The sequence below is a fragment of the Lissotriton helveticus genome, chromosome 5_1 (assembly GCF_964261635.1).
Source record: "Lissotriton helveticus chromosome 5_1, aLisHel1.1, whole genome shotgun sequence".
In the NCBI taxonomy this organism is placed as follows: domain Eukaryota; kingdom Metazoa; phylum Chordata; class Amphibia; order Caudata; family Salamandridae; genus Lissotriton; species Lissotriton helveticus.
Window position 1 is genome coordinate 1,423,488,746 of NC_136065.1, and position 18,174 is coordinate 1,423,506,919.

Here is an 18,174-nt window from a genome sequence, read left to right on the forward strand (position 1 = left end):
CCACATATAGCCATTGAACTGGACAGAACAGCGCAGATTCCATTAAATGTCTCAGTTTTTCCCAAATTTAAAAGACCCCAACATGAAATTGATACCACGGAGACACTAAAATGAGCCTGGAATAATGTGCACCTGAGAGCACAGCACGAGCAGTTGTATGCCCCATCTGCCCCACTTGCACATCGTCCCATGCTACCAGTGTTGGCTGACCGTGGAGACATTGCACGCACTAACAGGTTGTGATGGAAGACATTTGGAGACTTATACCTGGGAGATACATTAATTTCACCCCCAATAGCAACAGAGGACAATACAGCACACTTCTCTGACTTATTTTTATATTACTGTATTAGAGCCAACTGTCGTCATTTACACAGCTCCTTCCTGCACCCTCACCCGCCCTGGCAGCCCTAGAACAAATGTACACGAATACCTCCCAGAGTAAGTTGATTACACAGCTTTATAACTCCATGCAACTTAACTATCCGATTATCTACCCCAAGGCTCTGGAGGGTTGGAATGCAGAGCTACCCACGCCCCTCACCGAAGAGCAGTGGAAATTCTGCTGTGGTCAACTAGAGATGTTATACCCGAATTACAAACTTAGCCTAATCCATTTTAAATTCCTACGTAGATATTACAGAACACCATTTCAGCTTTTCAAGATGAGGGTACGGGAAGATGACAAGCGCTGGAGATGTGGTTCTCTACAGGCGTCCTTTTTACATATTGCATGGCACTGTCCCAGAATAGCAAAATATTGGACGGATGCTTTCACTTCCATCAACGAGATATTAGAGTTGAGACTAGAGCCGACACCTCTCCTTGGTATATAGGGGTAGACAAAAGACACCACTGATGAGGTCAGATGACTCCTATCGATGCTGTTGGCAAAGAGACGGGTTGCTATGGGATGGGGCAAGCTGGAGGCTCCGAAACCTAACTAGATACAGGATACTATATATTGCCAGTAACAATTTGGTATATTCTGGGAACTAATGCTGACCGCCTCTAGGTCTCGGGATATCTGGGGCCCCTTTCAAAACTGGATTAGAACTCAAAACTCAACCGATGTCCATACAACTGACCACTAGATATCTACTTGCAATTGGTCTGTGCTGCGCCTCTGCTCCATAATATCCTGATATAATATATAGACATTGCTTCGCTCCTAATGCTGGACTAACCTTTCTGTGTTCCATGTTTGTTAGTACACATCATGCCGTGAACTACTACCAAATGTCGTATCTGATGTACTGCCTAACTATCCAAAGTATACATCCTGATTGCTGCACTGAGTTGTTCCCCAATTTGGGGTTGTTATCTCCCTTTCTTACCCCTCTCCTTTTCATATCCTTTATCTCCTTCCTTATTTCACTTTAATTTACCCTTGGATCCCACCCTTCCCTATCCGATTGTTCCTTCCCTCATTCCCCCACCGCTTTCCTATTTCTTCTCTTCCTCTTTTTCCTCATTTCCTCTTCCCCCTCTCCTAGTTCATATCCACAAGCTGTAACTGCATCTTATTCACTGTCTATATCATCTAGCTATGTACGAAATGTGGATTCCTTGTGTACCTTTAAAAAATGTTCAATAAACAAACTTAAAAAAATAATATTATATATATATATATATATATATACTAGCAGCCTGTCCCGACGTTGTCCGGGTATGAATTGCTGCCGGCCAGTAGTATGTTTTGTAAGATTTCGTTTTGATAGCATTTCTTATCTGTGACAGGCTCCGATTCACAGTGAACTGCTGATGCACTTAAGAGTGCACGTTCAGTAGTGTGTGAACTCGAGTTTCCCTACTTTATTTTTCCTTGCAATATTATATAGCGCAAACTCGACAACATGGCATGAGCACAATTTACATTACAGAAGAACACATTCATTTGTGGAGACAAAGCAATTTGCCTGGAATCACAGGATGTTGAGCTGATGCCGAGATACGAACGTAGCTCCCCAGCTCTAAAGTTCGCAATTCTAGAACTTGTGGCGGGGGGGTGTCTAAAAGTGTATGTCGCTGCTGGCCATCAATGAGAGAGACCTGTGCATTTTTCAAATCGGTGGTGAAAAAATATGAGTATGTTGCTGGAGATGTGGGCCACCGTGCCACCAATGTACTTACCGGGGGAGGGTAAACCCGCATTATTCCGCAACTTTCTTTCCGCATACCATCACTCCGCATACTTTGATTACGAAAGTACCATGACTCCACAATGCCATTATAACGCATGGCATTACATTTTATATGCTTTACCACGCATACATTTACAACGAAATATAGGGGTATTTTTAGGGTTCAGGGGTAGGTTTGGGTTTTGGGGTACAGGGGTAGTTTAAGGGTTCAGGGCTAGGTTTGGGTTTTGGGGTACAGGGGTATTTTTAGGGTTCAGGGCTAGGTTTGGTTTTGGGGTACAGGGGTATTTTAGGGTTCAGGGGGTAGGTTTGGGTTTTGGGGTACAGGGTTATTTTTATGGTTCAGGGCTAGGTTTGGGTTTTGGGGTACGGGGTATTTTTAGGGTTCAGGGGTAGGTTTGGGTTTTGGGGTACAGGGGTATTTTAAGGGTTCAGGGCTAGGTTTGGGGTACAGGGGTATTTTAGGGTTCAGGGTTAGCGTTGGGTGATGGCTGGAATGCTTGAATTAATCTCATCAACTAGTAATTACTCAGGACCACATCCCTGTCCATCATGTCCTAGTCGGGTGTGGCTTGGTTCCAGTGGCAGAATGAGCATGGGACTAAAGTCTGAGCATACCAATCACACTTAGGGTGTCACCCTGAAGTAAACAAAAAGTGATGTTTGGTATGCTTGAATGGACTGCGCCTTAACCCATCATTATTTTGCCCACCATACCATAGTAGCAGTCACACTGCACTGTTGAGGGTAGAGTGATCATCACTTATTTCTCGTGCCATTTTTGCGGTGCAATTCATGGTTGACATGGGCAGGGAACATTCAGAATGGCCCTGATGTGCAGGGTGAATACCCTGTGAATTGGGGTAGTTTGCTTTTTATTTAGCAAAAACAAACTCCTGCTTCAGGTGTTTTTTTCCTCTAACCAAAAAAGTTTGTCAAGTGGCCGCTTTATAAATGGCTTCCATTCATGGCACCAGCAAAGACACCACACACTGAGCCACCTTTAATTCAGCCTTCAACAAATACCAACGATTTAAAGACGCAAAAAAGAGGCCCTAGCAGTCCGCATCCAAGCAACCACCAGCCACACCAAGGAACTCTTCAACATCGTCAGAGAGATCTCCCGCCCAACGACCACCGAGATCACAATCTCTCCACCACAGGAACTCTGCGACGCTCTAGCGAATCCCTTCCTCAACAAGATATTCACTACGATCTCAAAATCATATCCTATGATGACAACAACCAGCACATCCTCTCGCTCTCAACAGACCACACCACTACAAAGACCAATTTTCATAACTGCATGAAGAATGGCGCACTGGATGAAGTCCAACTGTCTGAAGCTAAACACAGACAAGACCTTTGGCATCAACATTTCCCCCGGTACAACACCTGGTGGCCCGCCCAACTCAGACCCACCCCTCGCTGACAGACCAAGCCAGCAACCTCTGCATTATCCTGGACAGCAAACTCGCCACGAAATGACAGATCGTCACAGTCTCCTCCACCAGCTTACACACCCTCTGCATGCTCTGCAACATCTTCAAATGTCACCCAATCAGCATGAGAAAGCCCTCAACGCCAGCCAGCTGGACTACAGGAATGCACTGTACGCAGCAACCAACACCGAACTCATGAGAATACTCTAGATAATACAGAACCCAGTGGCCAGACGCATTCTCAGACCCACTTCACCTCACACCTTAGGAACTTCCACTGGCTCTCCGTCCAGAAAAGATTCCAATTCAAGATATTGATGCACGCACACAAAGCCCTCCACGACCAAGGGCCAGCATACATGAACCACCGCCTGAACTTCCACCAACCGTCCAGAGATCTTTGCTCCTCCTCCTTCTCCCTCACATTGACACCGCACACCTGCCAAAGCCACAGCAGAGGCTGTTCCTTCTCCTACCTTGCCGCTAAGTCCTGGAACACCCTCCCCCTCCACTTCCAGACATCACAATCGGATGTATGTCATTACAACGCATGCTTTCACAACGCATGCCTTTACCACGCAAGTTTTACAACGCAAGTCATTACAACGACTTGCGTTGGGGGGTGCTGGATAGTGAGTAGTTTAATTTACTATTCAAACTCCAGTCCCTGTGGATAGTAGGGAAGGCGTTGGATAGTAAATTAAACTATTTCCTGTCCTAGAGCGCCCCCCAGCACAAGTTGTTGTAATGACTTGCGTTGTAATAGTTGCGTGGTAATGGTATGTCGTTGTAATAGTTGCGTTGTAATGGTTGTTCACCTCACAATCACTGACAGATTTCAGGAAGAGACTCAGGACCTGACTTTTCGACTGAGCCGAGTAACCTGGTGCCTTGATATCCTCAAGGGTGACTAGCAGCATTTTTCAAATACTGATTGATTGATTATCAAGCTTGCAGTGGTGTGAAGGGGGCAGTCACAGCGGTGCCTCCAATAAGAGCACGTAAATCACTGCCATGCAAGTGGGGATCTCTAAATAATGTGGGCAGTCCACCACCAGAGAGAGAGAGACTATGACTTCCACCCTCCTAATCAACAATGTGCAAATGCCTCTCTTCATATTTTTCCGCAATACATTCAAATAGTCTAACTCAAAGGTTTTACTCTGACACATGGATTTCAAAGTAATTTTAATAAATAACAGCTTAATGCTTCTAGGCCCAACACTTGACATTTGCAAATTATCACGCAGCCTATGAAAAAAATGCCCCAGGAATTTCGAAGTTTAGTGCCACACATTCCAATCTTCCAGCTGAGGTACATCTCAGTATAGTGAAAATGTTCCATGCCTCTACAAATTGCTGGTCTCGTGATGGCTTTTAACCTGAAAAAGAATCACAATTTATAAATGAGACAGAATAATTAATAGTGCAGCTATTGATGAACATGCATACAAGATGCTCACAATTGCGAATTGCCCCATCACCTGAATAATTTTTAAGCAGTTGAATCCTTTTTCCTGAAAACGTTATGCTAAATAATCATTTTAATTGTCATATTCCCATTAAAAGTGTGCAACATACTTTTGGAACGAGCAAGCCAGAAATGGACAATGTCATAATCTGATGATATGAGGCTGGATAGCATCTTTGGCACCTCTGGTAATCATACTAAGCTTTTATACATGCACAGTGCAGCAGTTACTGGTACCACTTCACTCTATTCCATTTGCCAGCCTTGTTGTTTCTAAGTCCTTTACCAGAGTTCTGACAAATGTCAAAATTGAAGCAGTACCAATTATTATTAGGATAACTGATGTTCACTGAGAGAGACACTGTAGGAAAGTGGAATATTATGCAGTGAGGCTTATTAAGCTTCACTATACAATACTCTCACAATTCCCCAAATACTCCAAATAGGTCCTTTGGATTCACATTAATAAATCCCTAGCTCAGTCCTAGTAGAGTGTCAAAGAGCATTCAGGCTTTACTAGAATAATATTTCAGTGTACCAACATAGATGATTAGTAATTGACACGACTTGAAAGAAATCCAACACCAATTTATACAAAATAAAGCTGATTTTGATAAATTTAGACACCAAAACGAACCCAATCTGATGAGTATAACCGAAGTCATGGATTTTTAAAGGAAAAATAAATCAGTGCATTTGAAAATTGCAAAACATTAAAGTTGCAGTCTATGGAGAAAAACACTAATGACAAATGGTCACTGGCATTTCGAGTGCAGTGGAAACAACTAGGTGTAGAGGTGAGAAGGGTCCCAGGACCAGGCTCAGACAGTCAATAGATTTTTACCTGGCTCGTATGGCCCAGTGTAGAGTAGTCCTGGCTGATCTTGGTACTGACGAACAGGAGCCATGGTTGCTGTTTGTACCGCTGTTGTGTAGTTCCTATAAGCCTATATAGGATCTGCAGGTTTAGACAACAAACACTGTAGGATTTGTGTCCGGACTGATTTTAGACACCCCCACCAGGTATGTTAGCTTGTTGTACCAGCTAGCTCACAGTGCCACTAGAAACTCCTCTTACCAAGGAGAGAATAGTTCTTGGCAACTATCGAACATGACACCCCTGATCCCTCAGGAACATGGAAACAGTGCAATACTTTTTGCTCAGTCACTCGTGCTCACTTTGCCTCAAAGAGATAAACAGAATGAACGGTGGGGACGTTTTTCAATAAGCATATAATGATCCAGCATCATTCTAGTGTAAAATCGGTGTCCTGAAACAACCATTAGACAGAAACAGATATAAATGATTAGAAGCACTAACAGAGTAAAAGTTGTGCTAAAACAATGAACACAGGCAAGTATATGAAATACATGCCAGTAGTAAATGTGTACTCCTGCGATGCGACCCTAACTAGATGTACCTAAGTGTACCTAGTCGTATGTAGGTGTAAAGCCAAGAATCCCTCTAGGATAAAGTCAACCCCAGTACCTAAAGTGAGAGACTGTTGGACCCCATCTTGGTCTTGAGATGGACACCCTTCAAGGAATGTCAGACCACTGCGAGCTGGAGTGTCTGCGTGCAGGAACCTCAACATCTTGCGTCAGTGTGTCAGCATGGAAGTTCTTTTCTCCTCTGACTACCTCAACAAGATATGGTGTCTATATACCCAAAGCGGTACCCTCAGGGGTTCTACCTTGCTGTCTCATGTTGGATTCAGGATGACGGAAGGAATGACCCTTGTAGATAGTTATTATGCTGGAGATGGTAGTCCTGCTGAGTTGACAAAAATCCTCATGCATAATGGATTAGGCAAGTTTTGAAGGAAAACCCCATGTCCTGTATGCAGTACCATAACTAGGTAAAAGGTCAGTACCAAGAACCGTTATGTAGTGTTGGTAGGGAGAATATAGGTGAAAGGTTAGGTGACTACCTGAACCTATATTGTATTACCTATATGAAAAACAACACTGCTTAGACGATGCTGGTGAGAAAGGGGATGCAGACTCTCAACAATGGGCTAAGGAGGAGTCGGGTTGAAGATGTTGCTGGGGTTCCCTCGAGGTACAATGTCAAATAAAGGTAGTGGTAGCCAGACTGACCACCAACAAGCTTTGGCAACAGCAAGTTCAGTCTTCGGCCAGTTTGACATCCTGGAGTCCAGGGTATCCGGTTGAAACTTGCTGGAGATCAGGACTACATTACTCATAAGGCACTAACAATGCATTAGATCATTGACTTTGGGCTAATCGCTCTGAGGGCCCGGTGGCTAGTGATTCTTTGGTTCTGGGAGCGTGATTTACCTGCAGGCTGCAGGAGACTAGTACCACTAGTCCAAGGGAGTTTGGGAGTTGCCTCTGGTTTGCAGAGGGGTTCCTCTTTCCTTTGGATCCTGTCTCTGATCCAGAGTGAGTCATAGTTGTGCAGCTGTACGGTGGTTACCAAAGATGCTGCCTTTGCTTTGTGCAGGTCCTGAAGTCACAGACTCAGGTCTCTTCTTTGTCCTTTTGTTGCAAATAGATCAGATCTGAGGATCTGGTGCCAGGGAGACCCTTAAATTCTAGATTTAGAGGTGTTAGGGGTGTGGGTGCAAGTAACCAATGGCCTACCATCCCCAGTGCCGAATCTGTTCCTGAGGTGTCCACTCCCTTGGAAATGTGGCACCATTTCTACCCAGAAGCCTCTATTCTGCCATTTTTTTAAAAGCAGAAACCTTCTTTGACTGTACAAACTAGGTTGCCCACCCTAGGGGTGTGGCAAGCCTTCTGGGGGTGTATGCCTCCTTTCTTTCTAATTTTCCTGCGTGCACGGGTTGCAAATCTGCCTGAGGGACAGGGTTGGGTTGGAGGAAGTCATATCAGAGATGGTGAGAGCTTTGAAGCGCACCACTTTGCCACTTCACTAACCATCCTGTCAGGGGGAGGTGACACCTCCTTCCCAGGCAGAGCTTTGTTTCTGACTCCTGGGACTGGTCACACCTTTTGACAGGGGGTCAGATTCCTGTATTGGCGGCAGCAGCTGCAGGCTGTCAGACAGGGCACAGGAAATACAGGGGCAACCAGGTGGGCAACCTCTAAGGTAGCTACCTGGGTGCATGCCACATTAAATATGACTTTGGAAAGAGGGCGTGTTTGATGAGAGAGGTTGTTTGATTCCAAACATGACACTGTTCAGTGGGACCATAATGGTTCTGGCAATTTTCAATGGCCCCCTGAGCACTTATACTAGCCCTTTTGGACAGAGGCTACTGAAGAGACATATAGGCTTGCACTCATATGTCCACACCTTTAATATAATGCACCATGCCTCCGGGGCAGTTGGGCATAGTGCACAGCTTCAAATTGAATCGCTCCCACTCTCCCACTAGCTTACAGATAAGGAAACTGAAGCAAAAGAAGACAAAAAGACCACATTTTTCGTGTATGGCGATGTCACTGACAGAGCAGAATGGAAGAAGATGCCAATCTCTTTCTTACCAGGATGACCAGAAACCTGCTGCATCCACCATGAATGCGGAGCCCCATGAACATGCTCTTACTGTGGTGAGTATCCTATGAAGATATAACAATTTCTTACTAAACTTAACAAATTTGGAGCTTGAACTAGAAGAGTCAGAAGATGTAATGTCCTTGGATTCCCAAGCTTCTTCCCTCCAAATGTAATACACTTAGTTGTCAAGCTGTTGTACTGAAGCTGGATTTGGTGTTTACAGTTTCTGAACTTTTGGAGTTGTTCCTGTAATACAAGAGGTACTCTGGATATTTTTGAAATTTGAATATATACTTATGTGTCTTCTACATGAGATTGTACTTTTCATACATGGTAAAATGAATGGTGAAAGAGTGCTGCCCTGGGGCACACCACAACTTCAATATAGTGAAGATGATAAAAAACATCATAAATGGACATTCCTCATTCCATATTTTAAGAATGATCTGCTGCAGCTGGTGGCTCACTTTATCAAAGAATTCTGCCTGGTCCGATATTACCAAGAGTAAACCAGTGCCATCCTCTCCTAACCTTAGATAGCTACCCCAGAATCTTTTAAAGCTTTCTCCGTATCATATGGAGGTACACATCTGAACTTAAAATGGAAAGGCACGTAAGAGTATCTAGGTGCTACTGAAGCCCTGTGATTACCAGTTTCTCCAAGATTTCTTGCCAGGACTGGCAGGTTGGAGATGGGATTAAAATATTAAAGAGGTGCTGTATACAAGTTGGGTTTTGTAGAGGAGGTGTAATGATAAACTTTTTGAAATTATCTTGAGCTTAACCCTCTGAGAAAGACCATTTAGCTAGTTGTTGAATAGGCAAATATAGGGGCAAACCTTTCCGTAGATAGGTGGGAGTTGGGCTACCGAGGCAGATGTTACTTTCATTGAGTGTTGTAATTTTTCTATGTCCTTAATATTAGGAGGCACCAGAAGAAGAGAAAGAGGATCAAAGGGAGAAAACCTAAGGTGTGTCGATAAAAATGGAAGCTTATCAGTCCCATCCAGGTTCTCAGTAATTGCATTTATTTTGATAATAAAAAAACAAGTAAGAGTCTCACAAAACTCTGCAGTAGAAGCTGAGATGGTGAATGGCAGATTATGCCTAGTTAAATGGAGCATGAGGTTGGTTTTCTCAGCCCAATAATCTTTTATGGCTTTGAAAGTGTTCTTTAAAGGCCATTGTCGCTCTAGTGAATTAACCTGTTCTGATGTGCGTTTAAGAGTTCTCCATTCAGACTCGAGACGATGACTTTGGTTTAGAATGGATCTAATTAAACCCAAAGCACAGTATGGGACTGCTGTCTATCCTTCACAACCTTGAGGTTTGTGGTCAGCAGAGTAGTGCGGAATTATTAAAATATCTGAAAGACAGTGGCCTAAAAAATGCCCCCGCATACCCGTGGTGCGGGGGCCAGTGCTCTGGGGGCCCCACCGGCACTGGCTGGCCCCTGGCCAGAGAGCTTTGAACAGGGTCCGGAGTGTGGGGGGCTTCCTGCATGTATTTTGTCGAGGAGCCCCTCAAGTTTTGTTAAGCCACTGCTGAAAGAGATTGCTTCAGGTCTGCCAATGGTTAACACTCTGAGAGCAGAGAGACAAGTTTGAGGCCACCGACTATAACTGGGTTAATAGACTTAGATCTCTCAGTAATGGTCACCTCTCAGTTAGGAGTATGTCAAGCGCAACACATCCGGAGTAACTTGGGTTATCGGGTTGTGGATTTGAATGTGGTCTTTTAGGAATCAAACAAGAGGAAGCCTCCAGAGTTAGAAAGGGGAGTCATAGGGTCAGACAGATGAAGTGAAGAAAAAATACCTACAACTTGTAGGAGTTGATGAGCGATGTTAGCAATGAGGTATTGGCTATGGGAAACTAGTATATGTTAAGCACAATGCATTTTACAAAGAGAGCATAAAAGGAGAGCAGCTGCAAGCTCAAGAAGCAAACTGCAGCAAATGGCAGCTACCAACCCAATGTCCTCAGCTGCCACCATTGGTGGAGTGGCAAAACACACAAGATGATGGACGGAATGTTGCATATTGGCAAAATATTTACCGAGTCACAAATCTGGGTTTAATCCATCGTTATTTTGCTCACCATGCCACCCAGGTCAGACATGGCCATATGCAAATCAGTCTTGACCCTGTGCCTCATGGGAACAGTCCAGCCCGAACTGCTAAGCCATGTCTTCCCTGGACCGAAATCAAGCATCCTAGGACTGGTTTCTGGCTATCAGTCGTCATCAGCCAGGATAGCTTGACTCCAGTGGCGTATTGCGCACGGGACCCATGTCTGGGCATACCCTTCCCACATAGAGCCAACAGCAAAACACACAAGAATATGGACGGAATGTTGCACATTGGCAAAACTTTCACCCCCAGTCACAGATCTGGGTTTAATCCATCGTTATTTTTCTCACCATGCCACCCCAGTTCAGACATGGCCATATGCAAATCCGTCTTGACCCTGTGCCTCATGGGAACAGTCCAGCCCGAACTGCCAAGCCATGTCTTCCCTGGACCGCAATCAAGCATCCTAGGACCGGTTTCTGGCTATCAGTCGTCATCAGCCAGGATAGCTTGACTCTAGTGGCGTAGTGAGCACGGGGCCCACGTCTGGGCATACCCTTCCCACATAGGGCGAACAGCAAAACACACAAGATGATTGACGGAATGTTGCACATCGGCAAAACATTCACCCCCAGTCACAGATCTGGGTGTAATCCGTCGTTATTTTGCTCACCACGCCACCCTAGATCAGATATGGCCATATGCAAATCAGTCTTGACCCTGTGCCTCATGGGAACAGTCCAGCCCGAACTGCCAATCCATGTCTTCCCTGGATGGGAATCAAGCATCCTAGGACCGGTTTCTGGCTATCAGCCATCTTCAGCCAGGATAGCTTAACTCCAGTGGCGTAGTGAGCACGGGACCCACGTCTGGGCATACCCTTCCCACATAGGGCGAACAACTTAACACACAAGATGATGGACGGAATGTTGCACATTGGAAAACATTCACCTCCAGTCACAGATCTCGGTTTAATCCATCGTTATTTGGCTCACCACGCCACCCCAGTTCAGACATGGCCATATGCAAATCAGACTTGGCCCTGTGCCTCATGGGAACAGTGCAGCCTGAACTGCTAAGTCTTCCCTGGACCAGAATCAAGCATCCAAAGACTGGTTTCTGGCTATCAGCCGTCATCAGCCAGGACAGCTTGAATCCAGTGGCGTAGTGAGCACGGGACCCACGTCTGGGCATACCCTTCCTACATAGGGCGAACAGCAAAACACACAAGATGATGGACGGAATGTTGCACATTGGCAAAATATTCTCCCCCAGTCACAGATCTGGGTTTAATCCATCGTTATTTTGCTCACCACACCACCCCAGTTCAGACATAGCCATATGCAAATCAGTCTTTACCCTGTGCCTTCTGGGAACAGTCCAGCCCGGACTGCCATTGGTGGAGTGGCCAAAGCCGAAGGGAGTGGGTTAAATACATGAAACTTTAAGTGATGACATCTGCACACTAAGGCATGCGATGTGGGACAGGTGAACGATCCTCCTGCCTGAGTTCGATGGTATGCTGCGAGCGGTAGTTCAGGCTCCCAGCACAGTCTGTGGTTCCACAAATCTGCCATCTGAAGAAATACTCTCAGGAGGATGGAATCTACGTCAAGATGGTAGGGATGTCTACAAGCAGTGAGTGCGGATGGAAGAGAAATGTGCCCCATTGGCAGCTCCAAGTTGTATCTAAGATCAGGCGATGTAAGCCTTTATTGCAGGAGGAGGCCACTGGCCTAGTGTGAAGACAAGGGAGATAGCCTACTTGATCCATGTGCCATGCTCAGTAAGCAGATGTTATGTTATGTTATGTTACGCTAATTTATAAGGCGCACAGATGCTCCAGCAGAGGAGCGTCCCGGCGCCCGCCAGGTAGCAGCACAACACAACAAGGCACGAAAGGAAGACAAGGGGGCTAAGGAAACAAAAAAGTTTTTACTGCTCGCCGAAAGGAAAGCAAATCACCGAGAGGCCGGATCTCAAAAGGAAGAGCATTCCACAGCACGGCGGCACAAACTTAAAAACGAACGGCCGCCGGCCCGGCAGCGCTTGAACCGGGGAACAACAGCTAGTTGCAGATCAGAGGATCGTAGGGCACGGCCCGGGATGTAACGAGACAGGAGGTTGGCAAGAATCAAGGCAGGCGCTCCCTTGATGATTTTGAAAGCAAGACAAAGGACCTTAAACTGAATCCTCCGGGCGATCGGGAGCCAATGCAGCGTGCGCAAGGTGTTGGCCGTAGAGCAGAATCTAGGCAGTCCCACAACCGCTCTTGCTGCTGCGTTCTGTACACGCTGCAGGCGGGTGAGTTCCGCCTGATTTAAGCCCGATAGAAGGGCGTTGGCATAGTCAAGGCGTGACATCACGGTGGCCTGGATAACAAGTTGCCTAGTTTTCGCATCAAAGAATTTTAATACGGGTCGAAGACCCCGCAAGATGCCAAAACAGCAGGCCGCCGTGCGCTTAGTGTGGCATTCAAAAGAAAGAGATGGATCAAGCCACACCCCTAGATTTTTCAGTTGAGCGACCAGAATAGGTGTGGGGCCCAGGTCCGATGGCCACCACCTTGTTGCGTTGTGCTGCTACCTGGCGGGCGCCGGGATGCTCCTCTGCTGGAGCATCTGTGCGCCTTATAAATTAGCGTAACATAACATAACATAACATCTGCTTACTGAGCATGGCACATGGATCAAGTAGGCTATCTCCCTTGTCAGTTCAGATAGTACGCTGGGCGCAGTACCTCAGGCTCTCAGCAATGTCTATGGTCCCTTAGCCCTTCAGGCAGGTGAGTGGGGGTGGAAATAGCCAGTCAGCAGCTCCTGGTGTAGCTGAGAGCAGGAATAAGTTTGTAAGTATATGTGCGGTACTCAATAAACAATAGTCATATATGCCCACTTGCGTAACCCTACATTTGCCTATTGTGCACAATGCACATATTACACATGGATAGTGTTGAGAAACTTTGGAATTCTCTAATCTTCCAACCTTATTGACAGTTCTTCGTTAAAGATTGTTATTTCTATGATTGGAACCACCTGTTGCACACATTCTTTTAACATTGGAGTGACAACTGTATTAAATTCCACTTTCTGCCCACTTTGGAAGTGGTGCAGTCACAAGTAAGTTAGGTGTTTAGGTGTTTCGATAAGTGGACCAAGTGAAATCCATACTATCAAAGGCCCGTGGTGTACTGCTTTGTGGCTAAAAACAAATTGTCATTGTATGTCCTGGGCTACTCCTCTAATATTACAGTGGAGCCACCTCTCGTTTCCTACACATTTGAAATTATTTGAGCACATTATCATAGTGTAGATTATGGAACAATTAGATATTCTTGATATGAGTCAGTTATTCATATTTTCTCTGTGAACTACCTACAATATATGCATGCATTCATTCTTACTCATGGCATAAGTCTACTTGATTGCAGAAAATAGCTTTGTGAATTTACTCTATTGCTCGTCAGTACTACTGCAGTGTACTGTATTGTACTGTAAGTGCATTTGCACAACACTTCATACAACGGACAAGGTGCCGAAACATGTTAGGGGACTCCTAGCACGCTACTCCATTAAAGATCGCTTGGGTGAAGAGTGAACACTTAGCAGTGGGCCTAAGTGGGAAGTGTTTTGGGGACTACGTGAGTGGCCAGAATGTCCTTCTTACCTTGTCGCAGAATGGATGCTTTATCTAAGCATGTGATGAGAGGAAGCGGTGTGAGAGATGGAATATATGCATTTAACATTCATTTGTTTTTGGCACTGTCTGGATGTATGTGACTATGACTGTGCGTAGGTCAGTAGATGTACTCATGAACGCAGGTCCATTAGATACCGGCATTCGTGACAGGGAGACTATTTAATCCACAGAGAAAGAAACAAACTTACCATGTGTCTGCTGCGGCGACCATATCTCTGGATGGCCATCAATGACATCACCAAAACAGCCAGGAGAACCCATCGTAAAATATCCCACGGGTGCATTATTCTGATCCTGAATTCGTAGGAGAAAATATGTACACAATTTTGTCTAAAACTGTGACATGAAATACTTAATAGCTAGGTTTCACATATTCCGATAACAACTGGGCAACGATTATGAGTAGCTATATTAAATACCAACAAAGGATGAACCAAGGTACCTTGGACTGAGATGTTCCTGGTATCAACTATGATCTAAGATTCAAGAAATAATAACATGTGCCTCTTGAACAATGAGATTTTCTGGGGCGGGGGGGGGGGGGGGGTCAGAACAATTTGAATGTTTCCAACGGAGGCTAACTTTCCATACAATAAAATGTTAATTGAAGCAGCTTAGTATAATGACTCTCCCTCTAGCTGAGTATAATGACTCTCCCTCTAGCTCAGTATAAGGACTCTCCCTCTGGCTCAGTATAATGACATTCTCTCTAGCTCAATATAATGACTCTCCCTCTAGCTCAGTATACTGACTCTCCCTCTGGCTCAGTATAATGACATTCTCTCTAGCTCAATATAATGACTCTCCCTCTAGCTCAGTATACTGACTCTCCCTCTGGCTCAGTATAATGACATTCTCTCTAGCTCAGTATAATGACTCTCCCTCTAGCTCAGTATAATGATAGTTTATCTAGCTAGGTATAATTACAGTCTCTCTAGTTCAGTATAATGACTCTCCCTCTAGCTCAGTATAGTCACTCTTCCTTTAGCTCAGTATAATGACATTCTCTCTAGCTCAGTATAATGACTCTCCCTCTAGCTCAGTATAGTCACTCTTCCTTTAGCTCAGTATAATGACATTCTCTCTAGCTCGGTATAATGACTCTCCCTCTAGCTCAGTATAATGATTGTCTCTCTAGCTAAGTATAATTACAGTCTCTCTAGTTCAGTATAAAGACAGTGTCTCCATCAACAAGTGGCAGGTGCTGAAAGGCACAGTTTTAGGAGGCACCCTCACAAAACGTATCTGGCTTCCTTGGACCTGAATAGAAACCCATATATTATCAATACTCTCTGCCTAGGATACAATTGCTCTCAAAAACGTCTGTCATCAGAGCACTCACTTTATTTGAAAAAGACAGATAACACCCAGGGGCTTGAGAATGCGAATACTGACATAATACAAATTGCTTCGAGGAAGACACAAAGGTACAACCCCACATCAATAAATGCGTGGCATAAAGGCTTGACAAAAAACCTAGATGAGAAGGTTTGAAGAAGATATGGCTGTAGGCAGGGAGATCCTGAGTGTGTGTGAAGAACAATGAGTACGCGCACAGGTTCATGATATGTGGTGACTTTTCTTTGATAAACTGAAGCTCTTCAGAGAGACGAAACAGAAATATTTTGGAAGTACTACGGGAAAAGAGAAGGGACTTCCCTCATACCTGGGACAGTAATCCATTCTAGTGCAGGCCTTGAATGTGTGGTGAGTGTGAATTGATTGTTTCTAGCAATCTGGCATGCTGGAAGCAAGAAATGATCAGATTTGGGAGTTTCCTTTGGTGTTGTATTTGCAACTGCCAGGAAAATGAGATATTAAATATTGCAGCTCTGGTGGCAGCCTCTCGGACAGTGGTGTGGTTCTGTGATTCAGTAATTGGCTGCTAAGAAGATGGTACTCTGCAAATAATTAACTCTTAAGGCTTCCCTAGTTTGACAGATTTCAAGTATCAGTGAATCTGTTCACAGTGGACTCTGGGTAAGTCATAGGGCAGTATTTGTGAAAGTCGGGAAATATTCACAAAGCGACACGTTTGTGGATATTCACAATCCATTTCCTGGAAGTTTCCCACCCTGAAAACAGCTTGAGATTTCTTCTTGTAAAAGACAGAAGTACATTATTTCTTTGTTTAGCCAGTGTAAAAAATTGCCTTGAATTTCGCAGGTTGTAGGATGAACGGTTGTTCATGGTGGAAAAAAGAACCTTAGACAGTGAAAACGCACTTATACATACATTTATAAATGCAGTTATTTAATTTTTCTACATTTCCATATATGCAAATATTGTATCAGGTGAGTACTCCAGACGAGCTGCAGCATTCATGGTTTCCTAGCAAAAGTGCCGGAATTCTTATAAAATTCCTGGAAAGTCAGAAAGCACCAGAGTCGGAGGCACAAACATTCTAGGGCAAATCTCCCACTTTCATTATTTTAGTGGAATTGCAATTCATCACATCAGCGTTCACATAAAGTTGATTTTATTAATTGCTTGATTTCATACCCTGTCATAGATTTCCATAATTCTGTTGGTATTTTAAAGGTATTTAGAACATAGGAATGTTGAGAGCTCCACTGAAGATAATGAAGTAGCTCCAGGCTTATAATGACTGGTATAAGCCTTTGGCTCCAACATTCCAATGTTTGTTTTCTGTTTCTCCCTTTTTAATTTAAAACATTTTACCCTCCATGGGTGGAATGTTCTAATAGCCTTATAGCCCTTCTGCCTCGGGCTATACCTGTTGTTAAAGGCCCTATCCCTCAAGGCATTAACAAACGGTATAGCCCTTGGCAGCGGACTATGAGGCAGTGATTATAAAGCATATACCTAGCTCAGCGAGATGGAGAGAGGATCGTAGCAACAGAATATGTCTTCAAGTGGGGATGGGGGAGTAAATGACCATGTGCTTACAATGAGAACTTGAGACAATAAATGCATGCAAGTACAGAGGTAAAAAACAATCAGAGTGGGGTGATTACTGGTCCCGAAGGGATACTGCTTGATGGTAAGAAGATAGCAAAGAGGCGGGCTTTGAGAAGTTCCCTCAACTGCACCACTGAAAGAGCAATCTCATGTACAAGGAGAGGCTATTCTGCACCCTTAGCCTATATGCTGAAAACACCCTTTTTGCATGTTCATTCATTGTGGGTCTTTTGGATTTTCAACCTGGTCCGGGACGCTGTCTTATTAGTTGGTACACCACCAGATTCTCTGAGTTTAGAGGGGCATTAGTCGGGCTTGTTTATGTGGAGTGCCTATAGGATCAGACAACAGGCTATGAAATGGATTATGGAAGGAACAGGGAGCCAGTGCAGTTCTTTTACAGCAGAGGATATGTGCTTGCACTTTCTTTGGTTGGATGATAAGTTTCAGTTGCTATTTGAAGAACGACTTTGATTGGTGTTTTGGGAGATGAGTCAGTCATTTTTAGCCCTCATAGATGTGTGAGCAGAAACAGCCCTGTACCTCTGGCTGAAAGTTTGTACAAAGCTGGGGGTACTTGTCTTTGTGTTGTAGTGTGGGCTGTAGCCGTGCTATTTGTGTTTCTTCTAGCTATCATCCAAGAAGGACTCATAGAAAGAAATGAGAAAACCCAGCATTATAGCAGAAGATGGATGAAGGGCAAGAAGACACCTAATCTCATATTTTGATTCAGTCTAGATAATTGGTTTAATGGTCTCCTATTTACCAGGACAAAGTTAATCTTTTTCGCAGCTGCATTTCAGACACACTGATTAAAACAACATATGAATGATTTCCCAGTAAGAACTGAGCTTGCGTTATCCTTACCCAACAACGCTTAAATATGTATTTGGGTGTCATCAGCACGTTAGTGGATAACAATATCTTGTTGGATGTAG

The 18,174-nt window shown here is 44.4% G+C and overlaps 1 protein-coding gene across 1 annotated transcript in view; it reads right to left on the reverse strand.

Annotated features, from left to right (window-relative positions):
- Positions 1–4,690: 4,690 nt before the first annotated feature.
- Positions 4,691–18,174, reverse strand: part of LOC144753644 (polymeric immunoglobulin receptor-like) — a 144,762-nt gene continuing 131,278 nt past the window's right edge. The window contains exons 5-6 of the mRNA XM_078641264.1: positions 14,503–14,608; positions 4,691–4,968 (exon numbers count right to left, since the gene is read on the reverse strand). Coding sequence (XP_078497390.1) covers positions 4,936–4,968; positions 14,503–14,608 — 139 coding nt within the window. The 3' untranslated portion in view covers positions 4,691–4,935. The remainder of the gene's footprint in view (positions 4,969–14,502; positions 14,609–18,174) is intronic.